We start from the raw sequence: 25,309 nt of genomic DNA, 5'->3' as shown, positions 1-25,309 counted from the left end.
ATCCTCCTATTCCTGCCCTCACTAGCTCGTAGCACTGGGAGTAATCCAAATATTACTACCCTTGAGGACCTCCTTTTTAAAGTTCTACCTAACTCTCTGTAATCTCCCTTCAGAGTCTCAACCTTTTCCCTTCCAATGTCGTTGGTTCCAATGTGGACAATGACCTCCTGCTGGCCCCCCTCCCCCATGAGAACATTCTGCACCCTCTCTGAGACATCCTTGATCCTGGCACCAGGGAAACAACACACCATTCTGCTTTTTCTCTGCTGGCCACAGAAACGTCTGTCCGTGCCTCTGACTACAGAATCCTTGGAAGCTGACGTACTCCTCGTTGCATTAGAGCCAGTCTCAATACCAGAAACTTGGCTGTTTGTGCTACGTTCCCCTGATAATCCATCACCCCCTACATTATCCAAAACAGCATACCTGTTTGAAATGGGTATATCTACAAAAGACTCCTGCTCTGGTTGCCTACCTCTCTTACCCTTCCTGGAGTTAACCCATCTATGTGACTGTATCTGAGACTTTCCCCCCTTTCTATAGCTGCCATCCATCACATACTGTTGCTGTTGCAAATTCTTCATCGCTTCTATCTGTCTCTCCAACCGATCCACTTGATCTGATAAGATTCTCATCCAACAGCATTTATGGCTGATATAATCCGCAGTAACCCTTAAACTCTCTTTAAACTCCCACATCTGACAAGAAGTACGTATCACTGTAAAAGCCATTTTTCCTCCTTCACAATCGACAGACCCAGAAAATAATGCTGTGTTATTCCTCTACAAACACTGCCACAGGTTAAATTAATAGCAATGGCTTATATTTTAAGTTTAATCAAGAGACTTATCTCCAGAAACATATCATCAAGAAAGAACCCACTGTACTCACTAATACAGCCTTTCTCTTGGACAGACTTAAAACAACAATTAACTTATCTGATTCTGTGCTGTGAACTTCAGTTCCTCCAAGATTAGTTGTGAATTTCACTGTTTGTTAATTTTCCCAGATGCACTCCGATGTTCAGTGATACACGAATTCAAACAGCAAAGGCAGTTACTGTGCATTTTGGCTGCATTATGTGCTGCAGTCTCAGAAAGAAAATCAGGCTTGCAATCATCAATGTTTGAGTGAGAGGCAAAATTGCTGCCACAGAGCCAGCACAGGGGTAATAAATTGAAGAGGGAATGTTGACCAGCTCACAAGCCAATTGTTCATCCACACAGTGCCATAGAATTTTTAACCACCATCTGAATCTGAAAAAGTGACTGTAATTTATCATCCCAATCAATGAGTGTCATTCTGACAGTGCATCACTTGTAGATGGGTGTGGTTATGCTGCTAAGGTCTCCCTGTGCATCACAACATCTCACACACTATGATGGCAGTCTGGTCCATTGCTCATTTTACCTTTGAAGAGGGAGAGAGGGAGAGAGTGAGAGAGGGAGAGAGGGAGAGAGGGAGAGAGAAAGATCTCATTGTGCTGACCACTCAATGACTCAAAAAAGGTGGTTACTGAGGGAAAGGAAATCATTGAGCAAGGTAAAGAAGGTAACATGACTGATCAATTCTTCCTTTCCTTTAAATTTCCACAGATATTAATGAGTGCCAAACCATCCCGGATGCCTGTAAAGGGGACATGAGATGCATCAATCACAATGGAGGATACTTGTGCTTGCCAAGGACTGCTGCTCTCGTCCTGGCAAATGGACCATCTAATCCCACGTACCCTGCATCTTCATCGAACGGGCGCACCGAAACTTCTGTCTACCAACCAGCCTCAATACCCAGGTATCCTATTCCACCGAGATCTCTGGTCTGTCGTTTTGGCTACACCCTGGATGAGAATAACAACTGTGTGGGTATGTTGTTGCTTTATTCATAAAGGACTGCAAAAATCAACTTGCTCCCATCTTGATCTATCCCGTTTGTTCAATCTGGAAAGAAAAAAGTTGTATATTTGCTTTTTTTTAGATATTTTAACACCCTCTATTGAACTGGTAAGACTAATATAGAAGAGCTTGATGCAAAATGAATGATTTGGTGCATTTTATATATATTTTATATACATATATATATACACACACACATAAAAACTGTGCAACCTCTTTACATCATGATGTAGGGAGAGGATAAAAGTGAAGATATCTGAGTAGCTAATGACATTGAGATTAGGTAGATTTAAAATGAATTAAATGACCTGGTTGGCATTGATTGTCTTTTGTTCCCAAATTCTTTGAAGATATATTTTATGACCAGCACTCATCCCAAGCACACACTTAATGCACTCAGCAATAGTCAGTGAGCTCTGATGGTTTAAATTAATTGTAAAATCACAGGATTCTATCCATTACTGTCTCAGCTCCTGGGTGTCCTTTGAAAATGTGCTGAGAGACATCTCTCCCTCTACAGATATATACTTACAGGACCTTAAGTATAACGTGCCTATCTGGTGCCTTTGGGTATTCAGCATTTGGGCATTTTGGCCATGATGGGATGTAAAAGATTGGGGACTTTGTTGAGTTGTATAAAATATTCAATGGGACAAGAAAGATTTGTGCAGTCAAAGCAAAACAAAAGTTGAGGACTGATGTCATGAAAAGACTTTTCTAGCCGAGAATAATTAATACCTGGGATGGATTCTGATGTGAAACAGCAGAGAAATCGATTTCTAGTGATATTTCATTGGCCTTTAGTTTCTGTGATGAAAGAGAAGAATCATAGAATCCCTACAGTGTGGAAACAGGCCCTTTGGCCCAACAAGTCCACAGCGACCACCGGAAGAGTAGCCCATGCAGACCCATTCCCCTATCGTATTACTCTATATTTACCTCTTATGCACCTAACTTACACATCCTTGAACACTATGGGCAATTTAACATGGCCAATTCACCTAACCTGCACATCTTTGGATTGTGTGAGGAAACTAGAGCACCTGGAGGAAACCCATGCAGACATGAGGAGAATGTGTAAACTCCACATAGACAGTTTCCCAAGGCCGGAATCGAACACGGGTCCCTTCCAAAGATTAGTTTGGAAGAATGTAAAACAGATCATATTTATTTGTTGTATGTACCTACACATTAATGGTTATAAAATGAGATTATTTTAACTAACTATTTAACTGATACTGATGAGTTGTCTTCTTGAATACAACAGAGTGGATTGCTGGGCCACATTAGAGGGCAACTAAAATTCAATGATTTTGCTGTAGATCTGAGGCCTTCTTCAGGCCATACTGGGTAACAGTGACAGATTTCCTTCTCCAAATGACATTAGTGAGCCATATGGGCTTCTAATGATAATCCAGTGGTTCCATGCTCAGTATTACTGATACTAGTTTATCTAGATTTATCCACTTAACTAATTTTAAACTCCACAACTGCAATAGTGAGATTTTTAACCTGGTGTCTTGATTTGGTTACAAATCCAAGCCTCTGGATTGCTATTCCATTCATTTAACCAACACACTACAGTACTCCCAATGATACTGTGCACCATTAGTCAAATGTAGTTTCAAAGCATTTCTGTTGATGTGGATTATAGTTACATGTAGGCCAGTTGGGTGTGTATGAAAGGTTTCTTTCCCCAGAAGATACTGGGAAAACAATTGGGTTCTGTAGAACTTTGTACTATGCCAGGCTGTGTCAGGAGTTGGGGAAAACTGAGATTGATTTATTTGCTTGTTTATATTTCCTTTTTGTTCATGGCTCAATAAGTGTTAGCAAACTGTTTTGTTGTTTGTACATAATTTCTTCCAGTAAGAATGAAAGAAATGCAGCAATTTTAATGATTTAGTATTCATTTATAGAACAAAAGTAGCCGCATGGACATTTTATTTCTGTCACATTGATAAACATAGCCAATGATATTTAAATACTCAACATTAATTGCCCATTCCGAAGAAGTTGGTGGTAGATCTTCTTTAATTGCTGGTATTGGTTTGATACAAATGAATAGTCTGCAAGGTACTTTCAGAGGTCATTGAGGTCAGCCGCACTGAATTAGAATGGGAGTAGCATGTCTTGGTTATGAGATGATCTTTGCTAAAAGGCATTCAGTATTTTTTTATAATCTCATTGTGTTTCAAGATAATTAATAAGTCTGGATCCAGCTTTTGAACTAGAAGTAAGTGAAATTATACCTGTTGTTTGTGCAGCTCTATATTCCATTCATACCTAATTTTCACACTCTTGTCAAGTGACTGTTTTACTGTGATTGAGAAAAGAATGTCACATCAGATAGGCTGCAAGGAAACATCAGCTATATCGATGGATTGGAGAAGTGGCGACCATGTTCCTTGAAGAAGAGAACATTGAGAGAAAATTTGATCAGTGTATTCAAAATTGTGAGATGTCTGAACAGTGTAGATTGGGAAAAAAGAAAACTGTTGATGGAAGGATAGGGAACAAGCAGTCACAGATTTCAATTAATATACAGTTAAAAAAAATGGAGACATGAAGGAAAGCATTGCCACTCAATGAGTAGTTATGATCTGGAATGCACTACTTCAGAACATGACAAAGATAGATTCAACTGAAGAATTGAGGAGAAAGGTGGATTGTTGTCTGATAAGGAAGCAACTGTAGAGCTATGGGAAAACAGTGAACGAGGGGCCCTGGGTGATTTGCTCATTCAGAGAACCAGTACCAACAAGAAGGAGTGAATAGTCTCCTTATGTGTGGTACAATTCTCTGATTCTGTTTTACCAAACTTTGTATTCTCAAAACTGATTGAACAATTTCGATATGGAATTTAGATGAAGAATTACATTCCAAAAACTATTTCACTTTACCTTTGTTGATGGCCATCTTTAGTGAATCTACGAATTTGCTTTGAACTTTTCCCCCCACCCCACCTCACCTCATACGCCACGCCTTACCTCACCTGTTGATGTGGTATACAGGGCTTGGGAAGTAGTGGTACTAACACGTCTTTTAGTTCTCAATAGGAGTTGTAAGCATTAATAAAGACAGGTTGTGCATTCGTATACTGTCGTAGTGTTCACAACCTTAGGTTCATCCTATAACAATTTAAAGACAATGAAGTACCTTCTAAGTGTTCCATTGTAATGTGTAAAATAGAAGCAAAACAGCCAATTTATACAGCAGCAAGTTCCCAAAATCCATATAATGTATTTTTAGTGATGGCATTTGAGATGTAAACGTAGGTCAGAAGGCAAAACCTTTCTGTGTCTACATGTGTTGGTGCTTTTATTTTTGATATGCCATTACAATAACAGATTCAAAGCTTGCTCTTGGTAATTTTGATCAATCTTTTAGTTTTCTTCCTTTGAAGACTCTCAAGACATTAGGGTGCATGCATGCCAGGTCACAATACAAGTAAATCGTGGCGAAAATGGATGTCATTAGGAGAAAGGGTCCTGCAATGGGATTGGGAATGGTCAGTGGCTTCTCAAGGGCAGTTAAGAATGGGAAATAAATTCTAGCCCAATCAGTGATGTCCACATCCAATGAATGGATTCAAACAAAATGTAGTGACTTTTTCAGAGACTGTCAGAGGAATGTGAGTTAAACACGTGCTCCAGCTAGTTGATGTACTTTACAGTATAGGGTGTGAGTTATAAAGAAAGGCTGGGACTTTTTCACTGGAGCATAGGATGTTAGAGGCGCCCTTACAGAAGTTTATAAAATGATGAAGGGTATAGATAGAGTTAATGGTAGACTTTTCCCTAGGATGGGGATTTCAAGACTAGAAGGCACATTTTTAAGGTGAGAAGAGAGATGTTTAACAAATATATGAGGGGTAATTTTGTTTACATAGAGGTGGTTCATGTGTGGAAAGAACATCCTGAGGAAATGGTGGATGTGGGTACGATTACAATTTTTAAAAGGCATTTGTATAAGTACATGACTAGCAAATGTTTGGAGGGTTATGGGCTAGGAGCAGGCGGGTGGGACTAGTTTAGTTTGGGATTCTGTTTGGCTCAGACTAGTTTGACTAAAGGGTCTGTTTCCATGCTGTATGACTCTATATCTGTGCTGTTTATTCTAACTGATGATTTATTGGTGCAAATTCACTGGGAAGGCTGTTCTTTCTTTGCTGATCCTTAATAAGCTGCAGAGCCGGGCTGAGAGGTGGCAAATGGAGTTTAATGCGGACAAGTGTGAGGTGATTCACTTTGGTCGGAGTAACCAGAATGCAAAGTACTGGGCTAATGGTAAGATTCTTGGTCGTGTAGATGAGCAGAGAGATCTCGGTGTCTAGGTACACAGATCCTTGAAAGTTGCCACCCAGGTTGACAGGGTTGTTAAGAAGGCATACAGTGTTTTAGCTTTTATTAATAGACGGATTGAGTTCCGGAACCGGGCATAGCTTTAAATTGAGGGGTGATAGATATAGGACAGATGTCAGAGGTAGTTTCTTTACTCAGAGAGTAGTAAATGTATGGAATGCTTTGCTTGCAACGGTAGTAGATTCGCCAAATTTAAGTGCATTTAAGTCGTCATTGGACAAACATGGACGTACATGGAATAGCATAGGTTAGATGGGCTTCAGATTGGTATGACTGGTCGGCGCAACATCGAGGACCGAAGGGCCTGTACTGCACTGTAATGTTCCATGTTCTATCTCTTGAACAGCCAGGTGTGTTTTAATATATGAAAATATTAGGAAGTCTGCCACAATAAGACAATCTTGCTATATTCAGTAAAGTTTAATAGATGTGTAACCTATTGAGTATGCAAAACTGGTTGTGTCCAAAATAAGCAGAGCATTTAACACTCTCTACCTAGCCAGGTTGAAATTCATTCTATGTATTGTTGCCTTTTGGATGATATTTTTATTTGCTCCAGGTTAGTATGACAATGTTCCTCAACCAACAACTTGTTGATTTGAAGATAACATATTGGTACGTTTGTCTTATTTGGACAGATAATTAGTTGTGAAAATATTCTTGTCACACTGATTAGGAGTAGGTGTCCTTGTATCTAAGCTGGGGGCCTTTACTAAATTCTCTGAAGGTATACAAGATGGAATATATAAAATGTGAGTTAGTATTGGCCATCTTGTACTGAGATGCGTGAATCAATTAAATTTTAGATTAACTTGTAGACTGATATCGTGCCAATTACACAGCACCATCTGAGTGCATTTCTCCTCCATGATGTCCACATCTGAAAAGAATGAAGGTAATTTTCTATGCCTACATTTTGTATGACTGGATAGATGTGAGGGTAGTGTGGGTAGATCTTGACTTTATCCCATAGTATAAAACAGATAACTTTGAGTTGCCAGCCCATGATATATCCCATCGCTTTTCCATTTACATTAGAAATAGGTTAATTGGGAGAAATGATAGAAAAGTGCTGACTTGCAATCTTTACTTTACACTCCCATAAACTCTATTTGTTCTTTGAAACCTGTGCACTGTATTTTAATTCAACAATCTAACTTTCTTTGTGGGAAAGGCTAGCCACAAATTGGCACATATGGGTTCTGATTAGGATTTGTTGAACTTGCTGTAAAGGTGCCAGCAAGGCTAAAGCAGTGTGCTTTCTGCCAACTTGCAGCACTAACATCGCTGTATAAAAGGTAATATGGAGTTCTATCAATTAATAAACCTGGCTGCAAAGAAATAATTCTTGGCCTAGTAATTCTGCAGTGCCCATTTTTGAACTGGCAGAGAGCACAACGCTGATTAGTGATTAAGATTTTTGATAGTGGCTTCACAACCATTTTATTCAATGTGGCAGTTGGAGAACGTCCAGTTGGAAATGCACACCCTGCCTGTGAAATTGCAGGCCTACAGAACAATTTCCATCCAAGTGATTTCCATGCCCTTTATTTTTCTATAACAGTACAGAATAACATGACACCTTTCATACCACACTGCTGACAGCCTTAAAAGCAGGTAAGTATCAAGGGCCAGATGAAATGTACCCCAGGTTGATGAGCGAGGGAAGGCAGGAAATAACAGGGGTGTGGGCAATAATTTCCAATTCTTCCCTGGCCACAGGAGAGGTGTTACAGGACTGGAGGACAGCTGATGTACTATTATTCAAGAAGGGTGCAAGGGATAAACCTGGAAACTGCAGGTTGGTTAGTCTCACCTTGGTAGTGGGCAAACTATTGGAAGGAACGTTGAGAGACAGAATTAATCTGCACTTGGAGAGGCAAGGTTTATTCAAGAACAGTCATTACAGCTTTGTTAAGGGGAAGTCACCTCTGACTGGATTGAATTTTTCAAAGAGGTATACAAGATATGTTAATGAAGGCATTGCATTTGACGTGGTCCACTTGGACTTCAGTAAGACTTTTGATAAGGTCCTGCATGGGAGACTGATAGTGAAGGTAAGAGCCCACAGGATCCAAGGAATTTTAGCTTATTGGCTCCAGAATTGGCTGAGTGGCGGGAAGCAGAAGATGATGTTGAAGAGTATTATTGTGACTGGAAGCCTGTGTCCAGTGGGATCTTACAGGGATCAGTGTTGAAGCACTTGCTATTTGTGCTTTGTATAAAAGAATGAGACTTGAACTAAGAGGTTGGTCAGTACATTTACGGATGATACAAAAATTGGTAGGTGATAAATAGTAAGAATAACCTTAGATTATAGCAAAAAAAGATGGGTTGATCAGTGGCAAATAAATTCAGCCGGAGAAATGTGAGATGATGCAATTGGGCAGGCCGAGCAAGGCAAGGGAGTACATGATGAATTGTAAGACCATGGCAAGCAATGAACATCAGAGGGACTTTGTGTGCATGTCCACCAATCTCTTAAGGTAGCGGGACAAGTAGAGAAAGTGATTGAGAAGGCATATAGGATACTTGTATTTATTAGCTGAGGCATAGATTTTTAAGAGTAGGGAAGTTATGTTGGAATTGTATAAAAAGTAGGTTAGGCCACAGCTAGAGTATTGTGTGCAGTTCTGAAATCTATAATATAGGAGAGATGTGATTGATCTGGAGAGGGTACGGTGGAGATTTACTAGGGTGTTGTCTGGACTGGAGAATTTTCATTATGAAGAGTAAATAGATAGATTAGATTAGATCTCTACAGAGTAGAAACAGGCCATTTGGCCCAACAAGTCCAGACCGACCCTCTGAAAAATAACAAGTCTTAGACTCATTTCCCTCAGACTAATGCACCTAACACTATGGACAATTTAGCATGGCCAATTCACCTGACCTCAAGATTAGTGGTGCTGGAAAAGCACAGCGGGTCAGGCAGCATCTGAGGAGCAGGAAAATCAACATTTCTGGCAAAAGTCCTTCATCAAGAATAATCCCAACCTCACCATCAAACCAGCGGATAAAGGGGGTGCAGTGGTAGTTTGCTGCACTGATCTCTACACCGCTGAAGCCAGGTGCCAATTAAAAAAAATTCAAAATGTCAATTTTCCTGCTCCTCAGATGCTGTGCTTTTCCAGCACCACTAATCTTGACTCTGATCTCCAGCCCTCACTTTTGCCTAATGCACCTGACCTGCACATCTTTGGACTGTGGGAGGGAACCAGAGCACCCAGAGGAAACCCACACAGACACAGGGAGAATGTGTAAACTCCACCCAGATGGTTGCCTCAGGCTGGAATTGAGCTCAGGTCCCTGGTGCTGTGAGGCAGCAATGCTAACCACTGAGCCACTGTACTGCCCATATATTTGAGTTGGAAGACAGAAGACTGTGGGAGGGACTTGAATGAGGTGTATAAAATTAATAGTGGCATAAGTAGGCAACTTTTCTCTTTTGTTGAGGAATCATGACCAGGGTATATAGATTTAAGATAACGGGCAGGAAGTTTAGAAATGTGAGCAAAATGTTTTTCACCCAGAGGGTGGTGGAAATTTGGAACTTCAATCTGTAAAGGGATGCTAGAGGAAGAATCCCTCATCATGTTAAGAAGTATTTACATATGCACTTGTGAAGTCAAGACATATGAGACTATGGGGAAAGGGCTGGAAAATAGGATTAGAATAATTAGTTGGTGCAGAATCGATGGGCCAAAGAGACTTTTTGTTTGATGCTGTCGACCTTCATGACTCTATGACTATTATTCATATCTTTAAGGAAAACTGGACTCCCCATAGACAAAAGTGGATTTCATAAATCCCTTTATCTGCTTGCAAAGAAAACATTTAATGTATGTCAGCAGAGAAATAGGGAGGCAATATAAACCCATTGGTGCAGTTCTAAAGAATATGCAGGAACAGAGGGATCTCAGGTTATGTTCCCTCTAAGTTATGCAGTGGGTCTGTGCACGCTGATTGATGCCAACACATTGACTTTCAGTTCTCGCAGTCATTGCTGTGCACTGACCTTGGAGGTCTGCACAGAGACAGTAAAGATGACAGGGATGTAGACTTTAGGTTTCATGTCTGTAGATTTTTGAAGGTGGAAGGATGAATTGATAGCACTGTGAGAAAAGCATGTGCGATCTTGGGATTCGTCAAGAGATATTAAGTGAATGTTGAACCTTTGTGAAGCAATGCTAGGCCAGAACTGGAACATTGCATCCAGTTCTGATCACCACACGTGAAGTCTGATATGAGAATCCATGAGACATTGAGAAGGAGATTGACCTGAATGACTCCAGGGTTGAAAGGAGTTTTGGTGGCCCCCTTTAGAGCACATATATTGAGGGGAGGTTTGACAGACGCGTGCAAGAATATGACAGGGTTAGATAAGCAGCTGGTATAAAGACTGCAGAAATGTGGATTTAAATAAAACAAAGAACTACGGATGCTGGAGACTCTGAAACAAAACAGAAATTGCTGGTGAAACTCAGCAGGTCTGGCAGTATTTGGAGGAAGAAAGCACAGATAACATTTTGAGTCCGGTACCTGTGGATTTACAGTTTAGTACTAAAGAGTCAAAAGTAGGACGAGAGAGAGAACTTACTTTACACATCAAGTGCTCATGACACTCTCCCTGTGAAAACGTCAGAAATAGAAATGGTGAATGAGTGCAGAAGGAAATTGGATGAGCACTTGAAGGGAATAAACTTCCAGGGTTACACGGATAGAGTGGAGAATGGGACTGATTGGACTATTTGACAGCTAGCCAGCATGAATTCAATGAGCTAACTCCCTTCTTCTGTACTATCATGACTCTGTAGACTTTATAATAGTAAGAGTTCATGAACCTGACAGTAAGCTCGCAAATCACTCAGTCACTCAGTCATTCATACCAACTTGGGCTCGATGTACAACCACCAGCAATGATGCAATGAACTTCAGGTATGCGCAAAGGGCGAGGAATGGTGCAGCGTTAAGATCTCATTGGATGGTAGGGCTGGGGAACTTAATAGGAATGAAAGCTGGACAACATGCCCTCATATGCTTGTATAATTCCAGACATTTTTCTTTATAACACAGACAATAAATAATCCACTAACTATGATGAGGTTAACGCAAGTATGAAAGAGCAAATAATTCATGCATGCTGCTGGCATTAACCAGCTTTGCTGATCTGTGGCATGTGAGCAGGAATGCCTGGATTTTGTTGTCAACGATGAGATCTTTTATTCAGACTCTGGACAGAATGTTTGCTGAAAATAAATGAGTTTTGGATTGTTGCATACTGCATTGATAAGATAAAGAAGCTCTTTGTGAAAAATATTAATGTGTGCTGCAACAGAGTGAATAATCATCATCCCATACAAAATGGCAAATTAATAATGCCTTGCAATGTTGCACAGGAAGGCTAATTGAAAGAAGAGAATAATGTCTATTTTCCCTCATCAAAACTGGCCTCAGTTCGAGATTGCTAATGTTGAGATACAAAATCAGCCATGATCTTATTAAATTGCAGAGTTGATTTGAAGGATCAAATGACTTACTCCAGCTCCTATTTCTTGTGATATTATGCCTGACAACGTAAGTTAGTACCAGTTTGAAAGGTGGTGACTCTTTTAATATGCAAAACATAGGACCGCACGCACTATTGTATCATTAAACAGATCAGTTCCACAGGCAATAGAACTGAAGAGACTTTAAGAAGATATGTTTTCATATTATTTTTTGTGAAGTGCAGAGGAGAGTTACTGCTCCTTTGATTTGCATCAAACAGAACTGTCAGGTGCTGCTGACTTAGTCTTGACCTCCACACAAGGAGCAATCTCTGGGGTTTCAGCTGGTCTGCTTTGTTGGCAATACCTACACTTCACTCATCTAGTCTACTACATTCACTGCTCTACACTGGGGAGATGAAGTGCAGACTGGGCAACCACTTTTCAGAACACCTACATTTATCTGCTGTTTCACCCGCCATTTTCCCTGGCTAATATCTCTGTCTTGGGCTTGCTACAATGCTCCAGTAAAGCTCAGAGCAAACTGGAAGAACAGTACCTCATTTTCTGCTTGGAGACCCTGCAACTGTTGGCTTTCAATATCGAGTTCAACAATTTTAGGGCCTGAGCATCTTCTTCCATGTCCTTACTCCAAATCCTACACACCAGGCTTTGTCATCACATGGGCTGTGACCACAAACACATTTATCAGCCATTAACAGTCCCTAACCGTAGCTATTCATTCTCCCAGGCTGACCTTTACCAATTCCCTTGTCTTCCCATCCATGTTTCTCTCAATGTGAGGTCCACACCCACCTATTGTTTACTCCTCCCCATTCTCCCCTCACTCAGCTTTAGGATATATACCAATCTTTGCCCAGCTCTCATTGGTTCTGAAGCAGGGTCTCTGTACTTGAAATGCTAACTCTGCTTTCTCTCCACAGATGCTGCCACATCTGCTGAGTTTCTCCAGAAATTTTGATTTTGTTTCTGACTTCCAGCATTTGTAACTTTTTTTCCACCCTGAATGTGTCATGCAGGGGTTACCATTGATCAGGAGGTTACCATTGACAGCAGTAAGTAACTCACCTTCTGACTCCACAAAGGCTGTCCTCCGTCTACAAAGCACAAATCAGGAGTGTGATGGAATACTGATGAATTTTCTATGACAAGTGCAGCACCAACAACACTCAAGAAGCTTGCCATCATCCAGGACAAAGCAACCCGCTTGATTGGCATCTCATCCATAAGTATCCACTCCCTCCATCACTGATGCTCCGTAGCAATTTGTGTACTATCTACAGTATGCAAAAGATCCCTGGACAGAACCTTCCAAATCCAAAACTACCAAGTTCCTGTCCTAGCCACCCATAAGAGTTATAGAGTCATAGAGATGTACAGCACAGAAATAGACTCTTCAGTCAAACTCACAATCCTGACTTGGAAATATATCATCGTTCCTTCACTGTCACTGGGTCAAAATTCTGGAATTCCCTCCCTAATGGCATTGTAGTTCTACCTACAGCACATGGACTGCAGTTCAACAAGGTAGCTCACCACCACCAAGGACAACCAGGGATGGGCAGTAATAACTGGCCAGCCATGGATGCTCATGTCCTCATGAGTGGAAAAAAAACTGCCATTCATGCACCATCCTTTCCTTGTTGAGTGATTCATTTGTCCATGGGTTGAACAAACATCCTTGGAATTACTCCCTCTCTCAGATTTGTTATTTATGTTCAACGATGTTGAAGCCAGTCAGTGCAGAGTTTTCTGAAATTATTTTTGCAGCCCCCTTCCCATCTGATGGGTATGTTTGGCATGCATTTGAAGGAACTCACTTTTCATTCACCTTCAGAAAGTGCTGTCCTACCCTGAGCTTACCTGTCTTTGCCACTTGGCAAGGACAGAAGACCTGGAACTGAAACATTGCAAACTTAAAACACACACCACCACTGGAAACAGCAACTTGAAGGTATTCTTCAGCTTTCAGACACTGAAAAATATGTAAATTCCTCTAGACAACAAACAATAGAGGCCTCAACTAAAGATCCAGAGATCCTGAGTTCAAATCCCACCATGTTATATTGAGAATTTGCATTCCATTTAAAGGAATTTGGAATTTAAGCTGGCAATGAAATATCTAGGTGTATACTCACCACCACCAGATCAAGTTCGGCTCAGACTTCTGCCAATTTGGGCTGATATTGGCTCAGTTTGGATTAGATCTCATTGCGACCAGGGACAATAGCGGTAGAATTGACTTTAAGAGAGTAGAAGCCTCAAGACAATTGAGAATGGTGCAGCATTGATATATTGTGAATTTATTGCCAATTTCTAACATCACTTAATAGCTCCACACAAAAGTAAAATACTGTAGACGCTGGAAACATGAAAGGAAAAGGTAAATGCTCGAATGGGCAGCATGGTGGCTCAGTGGTTAGCACTGCTGCCTCACAGCACCCGGGTTCCTTTTCAGCCTCAGGCGACTGTCTGTTTGGAGTTTTGCACATTCTCCCCGCGTCTGTGTGGGTTTCCTCCAGCTGTTCCGAATTCCTCCCACAATCCAAAGTTGTTCAGTTTAGGTGAATTGACCATGCTAAATTGCCTATAGTGTTGACGGTCAGTGTCGACTTGTTGGACCGAATGGCCTGTATCCACACTGTATATATTCTATTCTACTCTATAAAGGAAAAATACTGCGGATGACAGAAATCCAAAACAAACACAAAGAATATTGGTGAAATTCAACAGGTATAATTAGATTAGATAATTAGATTACTTACAGTGTGGAAACAGGCCCTTTGGCCCAACAAGTCCACACCGCCTTGCCGAAGCGCAACCCACCCATACCCCTACATTTACCCCTTACCTAACACTACGGGCAATTTAACATGGCCAATTCACCTGACCTGCAGATCTTTGGACTGTGGGAGGAAACCGGAGGAAACCCATGCAGACACGGGGAGAACGTGCAAACTCCACACAGTCAGTCGCCTGAGGTGGGAATTGAACCCGGGTCTCTGGCGCTGTGAGGCAGCAGTGCTAACCACTGTGCCACCGTGCCGCCCACCAGGTCTGACAACATTTCTGGAAGGAGAAACAAAGTTAACGTTTCAAGTACAGTATGACTCTTTTTCAGAATGGTCAATAGCTCAGGTAGGATCTGTGGAGAGGAAAACTGCAATAACATTCCAGTTTTGTAACCCTACATCAAAACTGGGAAAAGTTAGAGATGCTGTAGGTTTTGACCATGGAATTGTAGTGGGGAGGCAGAGAACACAAGGGAAGGTCTGTGCTAGGGTAGAAGGCAGAAGAGATGAAGTGACAAAAGGAGTGATGGTGCAAGGATGGTAGTAGAAGAAACAAAAACAAACCACAAGATGGGTTTCAAAGAGTGGGTCACTAGACCCGAAAGGTTAATTCTGCTTTCTGTTCACAGATGCTGCCAAATCAGAGTTTCTCCAACAATTTCTGTTTTGGCTTCAAATTTCCAGCACCTGCAGTTCTTTGTTTTATTTTCATTACCAACAGCGGCTGTCTTAACACATGGAGGCAATGATCAGCTGAACTCAGAGGACTGTGAAAGTGCTTCACTGAATGGTGAATGTTGTTTCACAACTTCATGTGGAGTTTCACTAAAAGTGAGGTCAGGGTTGGGGTGAACATTAATATCATCGACAATGTAAAGACTCAAGATCACGCTTGTGGAGAAAATAGAGGCTTTCTACAAAGCCAATCAGCATTTAACCTTCCCACTGTATAGCAGACCATTTCATGAGCAGTGAATGAATACAACGTGCTAAATTGAAAGAAATACAAATAAATCACAGTTTCACATGAAGGCGTGTTTGTGGGTGATGCATAATGGGAAGGGAGGAGATAAAGGGGCAGATATTGTATTTCCTCTCCTTGCCCAATAAGGTCACATTGTATACATAAGTTCTCTCTGTGGATTCTATCAGGATATTTTAGGGGTCTTTCTCTCTTTTGAACCCTCTGCATTTTAGGAATTATTGAAGAAGTGCACACTTTGCTGCAAGCTCATGTATCTCTGACCACCTTCTACCGATGCTGGTAAACCTCTACAGCTCACTGCTTGAAAAATAATTCCTCTTGGCAGTTACTTTCTTCAAAGAACATTGTCTCTGTCAGTGGGAGGGTTGCAAGAGTAGTTTTCATCAGAACGACAGTTCATTCATAAGCGAGGCAATGAGACGTTTCCTCTACAATGTTTGCTGGGACTCATGTTGTATCAAGAGTTTAACCTTTTTGATCCCCACATTTGATGTATTTTCTGAAGGGATTGATTGTTCCTGCAATAGACCATTGGCTTTTATTTCTTCCATGTGCCATAAGTTAGGAATAATCACATCTGTAACTCAAAATGCTGTCATTTCATCGATTGCATTCCCTCCAGCTCTCCATCTGGTTGGTGAACTGACAGATGGGCATATCATTATTCATGCCCGCAGAGTGCAGCAGTAAAATATGGCACCTTGGATGTGCATTCTCATAACAATTAGTTCCTATTTCAATAAGAACAATATAATATTGGTATTCCTCAAATGAGGGAACAGACAGTGAGAAGTTGCATCTGGCTCCATCAAAGACAGCTTCTCAGAAAAACCTAACTTTTCAGTGAATAGTGAGCAGGACTACTCCTCTTGCTAAACTGTGGGTTTTAAGGTCAGTAGTAATGCTCCAACTACAGCCCCAGCTGCATTTTCAAAAGCCACTAAATGTGAAAAGAACTTGCTAAATGTTCTAAATAATTCCAAATGACCCTTCTTCAAAACATTCCATTTTGAAAAAGGGTCACTGGACCTGAAACATTGACTCTACTTTCTTTCCACAGATGCTGCCAAACTGTTGAGTTTCTCCAGCAATTTCTGTTTTTCTTTTAGATTTGCAACGTCCACGATGTTTTGTTGCATTTTAGCTGGAAATCAGGATTGTTTGAGTGAAAGGTAGGATTACCAACTCTAACAGGCGTATTCTCGGATATGTCATCACATGAGCTCTTGTCACATCTGCGCTGACCCCACACTCATGTCTTTGGTCTATTTTTCAGACACAAGTCTTGGATTGACAGTTTGTGAAACAGTCCTTCTTTCCCCATCACCAGTACTTTTATATCTAATAGATGGAAGAGTTCAAAGAAAAGGGGAAGAATCCAATTTTAACTCTGAGTCTGTGGTTTACCTTCAGTGTGGTCCTGAAGATTAGTGTGCAATACCTGCAGGCTCTAGGCCAATGCCATAGAGTTGGCAATCTCAGCGTGAGATCTATTGCTTTTATTAAAATTTCTTGTAACTTTTAGGAAGGTGTTCCACTGCTGTCTATAGACTTAATCGTGCAAACAAGTACCAACCAGCACAATCAGTAATAGTACAAAACAACTGGGCAATAAAGGGATTATCTGCCCAGCCTGTGCCATTCTACTACTGAGGCATTTTAAGCTGCTCCAAACTTAATTGAGCGATATTGTTCCATAAATGTTTCTAAGCCTAACACAAGGGATGAGCTGCTCCTTTGGTTCATAGACTTCAACACAGTTCCTATGGAAAGCAGTAAACCTTGTGATGTTTGCTGCATGTTACTTGGGGTCAATTGTGCCTGCCTTGCCTGGCCTCAGCAACTTCATAGAATTCCTACAGTGCAGAAATAGGCCATTCAGCCCATCACATCCACACCAACCCTCCAAAGAGTATCCCATCCAATCCCTGAATCTCTGCATTTCCCATGGCTAATCCACCTAACCTGCACATCCCTGGACACTATGTGCAAATTTAGCATAGCCAATCCACAATAACCATGCAACACCTTTAGACTGTGGGAGGGAACCTGAGCACCTGGAGGAAACCCATAACAACACGGGAAGAATGCGAAAACTCCATGCAGACAGTCGTCCAAGGGTAGAATCAAACCCAGGTTCCTGGTGCTGTGAGGCAGCAGTGCTAACCACTGAGCCACCATGCCATTCCTTCAATATTATTCAGTTACCTTCCTGCTCCATTAGCATTAGCTGACCATGCCTCTGCTATTTTGAAATGCCCAGAGTTAACCCTGACTGATTTAGGTACCAGAATGAGCAAACCGCTGTCTTATGATGTACTGGGGATGGTTTTTTTCCTGCGGGCAATGGAACTGGAGAGGCCCATTAAAGTTAAGTGTTGAATTATTTTTGTAGGCCCCAGAGGAAGAGTTCACATTTGGAGCAGATGTTGAGATTGTTGAAGCCAAATTCTCTGAAGTGTGAGACTTTAACTGGAACCAGGTGGCCTCTGTTAGCATTGGCTGTCAGCCATCATTGGGCCAGAGTGAGTGTAAAATAGGCTTTTACGTGCGAATATAACAATCTACATTATGCTTTGGGATTGATCTACATAGGCACTTGGTGCCTTCTATTATTATAATCTTTATCTTGATGAATTCCATCAACTGTAGTAATGATTTCATTCTGTAACAATGCCTTTTATTTATATCTTCCAGCAACAATGCAAATTATTTTGTGAATATGTCCAAAAAAGGAATCTCTTTTGCATTCAGAAACCACATGAATCTGTTGTTCTTAATCTTCTTTCTGGTAAAAATATAACGTTTCATTTGAACATGCTAACGCTCGGCTGACTCACCTCAGTTTTAATTGAACTGATTAGTGTCTGTTAGTACTGGAGCAGTCAAGTTGCTTTCAATCTTTCCTAAAGATTCAATCTTGCAGGCAACACTGTATGCAGAGATGGAAGTAAAACAGACTGGTGAATTTACACAGTTCACCAACATCTTCAAGGGCAATTAGGGCTGAGCAAATAAATGCTGGCCTAGCCAGAGCCACCCAAGTCCCGTGAACAAATGTTAATAAAAATCTACATTCATAAAACTGCCCATTCTGAGTGGAATATGGATCAGGAGAGTGGCAAGGTATTTGTTTAGCTGCTAAGACATATTCCATTGACAGAGACAATGCCCTCTGGAATGGATTACTAGGGAACATGGATTCCTTGGTGTCATTTAAAAGAGAGTAAGGCAACCTCCTGCCTTACTATGATTATTTCGGGTTTATTAAAAATTAGCTGGGATTAAAAGAACAAATTGGTTACTTCAATCATCCAGAGATTTGCTTGACAATTAAAAAGAGTTAGAGAGGAATTTGAACTTTTCTTCATTGGCCTTATGCTGGAATATGGACTAATTTGGGGCTGATGGTGAGCTTATTGAATTGTCAAGTGTCTAGGTGTAAGAGTTTGCAGACAGTAGTTTGTATGTTTGTATTGTGTAACACATGCATCTTGATAGCTTAATCAAATAACACTAAGTTCTAGTAGCCATGCCACAGTTTGTGGAATCTCTCCTCATAATTTATACAATTTCTCTTTGTACTTAATGTGGATCCTGTTACATAAATCAATACCATGCTCCCTTCAAGATCAATATACCCCTTCACCGATGTGATACTCAGAACTGAACACGATAATCCTGGTATATGGTCTAATAGCTTTGTATAGCTGTAACATGCCATCTCACCCTTTGGATAAGAGATGTTTACAGCGCAAGAGGGCACTTGGGGAATTGTGTCTGAGTCGGTTAACCAAGATCTGACTACATAATGCCAGTTTCAAGCTCTTGGCCCATAGCCTTGGGCACAGTGACAATGCAAGTGAATATCTACATATGGCTTAAAGGTTTCAAAGTTTTCTGACTCAATCACCCTTTCAGGCAGTGAGTTCCAGACATCCACTCTTTAGGTGAAAACATTTCTCAACTACTCTCTGAGACGTTTACCTCTTACCTCAAGTATATGCCCCCCCTACTAATGGAGAATGTGCCTTCCTACTCACCCTTTCTGTGCCTATCATAATTTTATATACCTCTAGAAGTTTCCCTCTCAACCTTCATTGTTCCAAAAAAAACAATTCTTGCTTAATCATAAGACCATAAGACTGGAGCAGAAGTAGGTCACTAGGCCCATTCAATGCAGTCAATTTCGTTCCCTCCGTGACTACCTGGTCAGGTCCATACCCCCTAACAAGCCACTCTTTCCTCCTGGCACCTTCCCTTGCCACCGCAGGAATTGCAAAACCTGTGCTCACACCTCCCCCCTTATCTCTGTCCAAGGCCCCAAAGGAGCCTTTCACATCCATCAAAGTTTCACCTGCACTTCCACACATGTAATTTATTGTATCTATTGCTCTCCGATGCTGTCTCATTTACATTGGGGAGACTGCTCGTCTTCTCGCAGAACGTTTTAGGGAACATCTCTGGGGCACCTGCACTAGTCAACCCCACCACCCCGTGACTGAACATTTCAACTCCCCCTCCCATTCTGCCGAGGACATGCAGGTTCTGGGCCTCCTCCATCACCACTCTTTCACCACTCGACGCCTGAAGGAAGAACACCTTCTGCCTCAGGACTCTTCAACTCCAGGGCATCAATGTGGACTTCACCAGTTTCCTCATTTCCCCTTCCCCCACCTTACCCCAGTTCCAACCTTCCAGCTCAACACCGCCCTCATGATCTGTCCCACCTGTCAATCTTCCTTCCCACCTATCCATTCCATTCTCCTCTCCGATCAATCACCTTTACCCCCACCTCCATCTACCTATTGGACTCTCAGCTACCTTCTCCCCTGCCCCACCCTCCCTCCCATTTATCTCTCCATCCTCGAGGCTCCCAGCCTCATTCCTGAAGAAGGGCTCCAGTCTGAAATGTTGATTTTCCTGCTCCTTGGATGTTGCCTGACCTGATGTGCTTTTCCAGCAACACACTCTCAACTCTGATCTCCAGCATCTGCAGACCTCACTGTCTCACATTCAGTGCATTGTCATTCAATGAGATGATGGCTGATCTGATCATCCCCAACTTCACTTTCCTGCCTTTTTGTAATAACCCTTGTTTTCCTCACTGATTAAAATCCAGCCTGAACAGCCTTCTGCAGTAATGTATTCCACACATTCACTATCCTCTGACAGTGGAAGTTCCTACTTATTCCTACTCAATTGTGTGAACCCCTATAGTGAGATTATGTCCAATGATCCTAGACTGTCCAACAAGGGGAAGCAAATCTATCCACATCTACCCTGTCAAGTCCCCTAAGAATCTTGTATGTTTTAATAAAGACACACCACTCAATCTTTGATAGTCAAAGTATCAACCTGGTTAACCTTCTCATAATTGCATGTGATACTGTTACCTAACCAATGTTTAACCAGTCATAGCAAAATTTCCCTACTTTGTATTCTATAAAGTTGACTTATGAAAGCAATATTTCATATGCCTTCTCAACCACCTTATCAGCCTGTGCTGCTACCTCAGGGATCTGTAGTTCTGTACACCAGGATCCCTCTGATCATTAGCAGTTTCCAGGATTCAACTATTTTAAGTGTCATCCCTTGTCTAGTTAGCCCTCAACAAGTGCATTACTGCACACTTTCCTGCATTGAATTCCATTTGCCCCTGGATATGTCCACGTAAACAGAGTGTTAGTATTCTCCTGCAGTTTACAGCTATCCTTTGCGTCATCTGCAAACTTCTTGGTCATACCATGTACATTTAAGTCCAAATCATTAATGTTCACTGGAAATAATAAGGGCCAAGCACTGAGTCCTACAGTACCCTCCTGGTAACAGTCTGCCATGAGGGACCTTATCAAATCAATGTGGAATCAGGCCATTTAGCCTAGAAAGTCCACACTGACCCTCCAAAGAGCTTCCCACCCAGACCCTCCTTATCCCTGTAACCCTGCATTTTGTTTGGTTAATCTACCTGGCCTGAACGTCCCTGGACACCATGGACAATTTAGCAAGGCCAATCCAACTAACCTGTACACTTTTGGGCTGTGGGAGGAAACCAGAGCACTCGGAGGAAGCCTGGGCAGATGCAGAGAGACAGTCACCCAAGGCTGGAATCGAACCCAGGTCCCTGGAGCTGTGAGACAGCAGTGCTAACCACTGAGCCACCTTGCCCCGGTAACAATGCCTTGCAAATCACATCAAATGCATTATTCTCATCAATACTCCTGGTCACCTCCTAAAAAAAATCAGTCTCCCTATATGACTTGGTGTCACATTTTGATTTATATACTCCTGTGAAGATTTTGTGCATTTCATTGTATTACGATATTATTATTTAAATATAGGTTGTCATTTAGAAATTATTCTGAGGTAATGCTGTGCTGTTGAAAATGCTGTTTCTTAGATGACACATTAAATGGAATCCTGTCTATTTTCTCAGGTGGGTATAAAAGTTCCCATGACACTGTTCACAGAAGGTGCAGAATTTTTAAGGTGCAGAAGGCTATTATTTGGCCAATCATGTCTGCACTGGCTGTTTGAATATTTTAGCTTTTGTGCCAAGCTCTTGCCTTTACCTGTAATCATGAATATTGTTTCTGTTTAAATAACCATCTAATCTCTTAATTGCATCAAATGAATCTGCCTCCATCACACTCCCAGGCAGTGCATTCCAGTCCTCGCTACTCACTATGTAAAAAAGACTTGTCTCATTGCATATTTGCTGCTTTGGAAAACACTTTAATGTTCTGCCCTTTGGTTTCATGAGCTGGAACAGGTTCTTCCTATCTGCTCTGTCTAGGTCACTAATGTTTTTAAAAACTTGAATGGAGTCTCCTCCCAGCCCACCCCTCACAACTTCTCCAATCTATCCTCATAAGCAAAGTTTCCAAACTCTGGAACCATTTTTGTAAACCTCTTCTACACTCCCTCCAATGTATCCACATCCTCCTAAAGTGTGGTGCCCAGAAACTGTCTACAATATCCAGCTGAGGTCCAACCAGTGTCTGATATAAATTCGGTATAACTTGGACTCATGCACTCTATGCCCCTATTTATGAAGCCTATTTAAATGAAGTCGATAATACTGCATGCTTTATTAACAGTTCTTGCTAATTGTTCTGTAACCTTTAGATTTAGATTTTATTGTCATGTGTCCTCAAGTGGAGGGGACAGGAGGACAGTGAAAAGTATACAAAGTCGCCACTCCTGGCACCATCTTAAGTACCAAAGTACTTAGGGGTACAAAAATGGAAGAATAAAGGAATAAGTTAACAAGTTTATCACTATAGTTCTTCCTAGTATAAAGTAGAAAAATAATGAAGTAGAGAGGTAATGACATATATGTGGATTTTGAAGTTATCACTGTTGTCCGAGCTAATACTTATTGTTCAAACCCTCAGGTCACATCATTACAGAAAAGTGGATATCTGATCATTAAATATTTCTCTTTATGAGTGTTTCCTATGTAAAACTTTGCTGGCATGTTCTTACATGACAACAGTGACTAATCTTCAAAAGAATGTCACTGGCTCTGAAGTGCATTAGGACATCCTTAGGTCATATGTAACATGCTTTCTTAATTAGGATAATTCCCACAATGAGATTTGTTTAAAGAAACAGAAATTACAATGTATAGAAGCAAAATTATAACGTTTTGAACAGGTTTAAACAGGTGAATTGTATTGAGAGCCAGATAAACATTGCTACTCTTATCGAGAGTACTTTGTTATTCCTTCATTTGAACTAATGCATTGATGGTGAAAGGGGCCCTGAGGATTTATTATTTTCATAATAAATTCTATCCTTAATTGTAATATCAGATAAATGACCACCAGGGAGTTCTGTTATGAAGATATAGGGGCTATTACCATCTGATAACTGAATGAGCAGTAACCAGTGCCGTAGGAATATAACAATTCAATCACTGCAATGGAATCTTTGCACTTCATTTGTGTAATGTTTTTGAAGAAATATGTGTGGTTCTGCAAACACTAGCAAGGAATTAATTGGAAGAGTTTCTCCCCAGATTGATTTAGTTATATTTGTTTAGGAGATGCTGTCTTGATAATCACATGGCAATTTTTTATTCATCAGCGGTCTTTCACTGGCTTAGTTTGCCCACTGAATTAGTGGTCAAATTCACATGGGCACTGTTCCCAGATCCTCTCTCGAAATATTTTAGGACCTCCCTATTATTGTGATATGCACATTCTTAAGAAGACTACAATTTAAAGTCCAATGAGTATAATTTTTTTGTTAACTCAGAGATCAGTATGGTTTCGAAGGGAAATAATGGGATTGTTTTGCATGTCCAGAATAATAGGCAGTTTGAATAATGAGTACACAATCTTTTGTGTCCAGTGTTCCTGATGCCAAATTCTGTTTGATAATCATTTCTGTGAAGGCTCTTTATTTGTTTTAAGTTTATATGGTGCCTTTAACATAGTAAGTTCTTGTTGCTGCCTGCATCTGATGTTCCATTCTCCAAGAATACAGAAACAAGAATATTTATTCTCAATTGCCTTTCTGTCATCATTAAGAGCTATCAAGAAGTCCAGAGTCCAGAGACAGTATATTCCTGTTAGGGTGAAAGGAAAGACTGGTAGGTATAGGGAATGCTGGATGACTAAAGAAATTGAGGGTTTGGTTAAGAATAAGAAAGAAGCATATGTCAGGTATAGACAAGATAGATCAAATGAATCCTTAGAAGAGTATAAAGGCAGTAGAAGTATACTTATGAGGGAAATCAGGAGGGCAAAAAGAGGACATGAGATAGCTTTGGCAAATAGAGTTAAAGAGAATCCAAAGGCTTTTCACAAATACATGAAGCACAAAAGGGTAACTGGGGAAAGAATAAGGTCCCTCAAAGATCAGCAAGGTGGCCTTTGTGTGGAGCTGCAGGAGATGGGGGAGAAACTAAATGAGTATTTTGTATTAGTATTTACTGTGGAAAAGGATATGGAAGATATAGACTGTAGGGAAATAGATGGTGACATCTTGAAAAATGTCCATTTTACAGAGGAGGAAGTACTGGATGTCTTGAAACACATAAAAGTGGATTAATCCCCAGGGTCTAATCAGGTGTACCCGAGAACTCTGTGGGAAGCTAGGGAAGTGATTGCTGGGCCCCTTACTGAGATATTTGTATCATCGATAGTCATAGGTGAGGTGCCGGAAGACTGGAGGTTGGCAAACGTGGTGCCACTTTTTAAGAAGGATGGTAAGGACAAGCCAGGAACTAAAGACCACTGAGCCTGACGCCGATGGTGAGCAAGTTTTTGGAGGAAATCCTGAGGGACAGTATGTACATTTATTTGGAAAGGCAAGGACGGATTAGGGATAGTCAACATGGCTTTGTGCGTGGGAAATCATGTCTCACAAACTTAGTTGAGTTTTTTGAAGAAGTAACAAAGAGGATTGATGAGAGCAGAGCAGTAGATGTGATCTATATGGACTTCAGTAAGGCATTCGACAAGGTTCCCCATGGAAGACTGGTTAGCAAGGTTAGATCTCATGGAATACAGAGAGAACTAGCCATTTGGATACATAACTGGCTCAAAGGTAGAAGACAGAGGGTGGTATTAGAGGGTTGTTTTTCAGACTGGAGGCCTGTGACCAGTGGTGTGCCGCAAGGATTGGTGCTGGGTCTACTTCTTTTCAACATTATATAAATGATTTGGATGTGAGCATAAGAGGTATAGTTCGTAAGTTTGCAGACAACACCAAAATTGGAGGTGTAGTGAACAGTGAAGAAGGTTACCTCAGATTA

The 25,309-nt window shown here is 41.0% G+C and overlaps 1 protein-coding gene across 1 annotated transcript in view; it reads left to right on the top strand.

Annotated features, from left to right (window-relative positions):
• fbln5 (fibulin 5) overlaps positions 1-25,309 on the top strand; it is a 91,089-nt gene that overhangs the window by 20,457 nt on the left and 45,323 nt on the right. The window contains exon 4 of the mRNA XM_043698461.1: positions 1,596-1,862. Within this exon, the coding sequence (XP_043554396.1) occupies positions 1,596-1,862 (267 nt within the window). The remainder of the gene's footprint in view (positions 1-1,595; positions 1,863-25,309) is intronic.

Source organism: Chiloscyllium plagiosum, chromosome 10 (genome assembly GCF_004010195.1).
Source record: "Chiloscyllium plagiosum isolate BGI_BamShark_2017 chromosome 10, ASM401019v2, whole genome shotgun sequence".
NCBI lineage: Eukaryota > Metazoa > Chordata > Chondrichthyes > Orectolobiformes > Hemiscylliidae > Chiloscyllium > Chiloscyllium plagiosum.
Note: the sequence above shows the minus strand (reverse complement) of the source record. Positions and strands in the feature narration are given on the sequence as shown.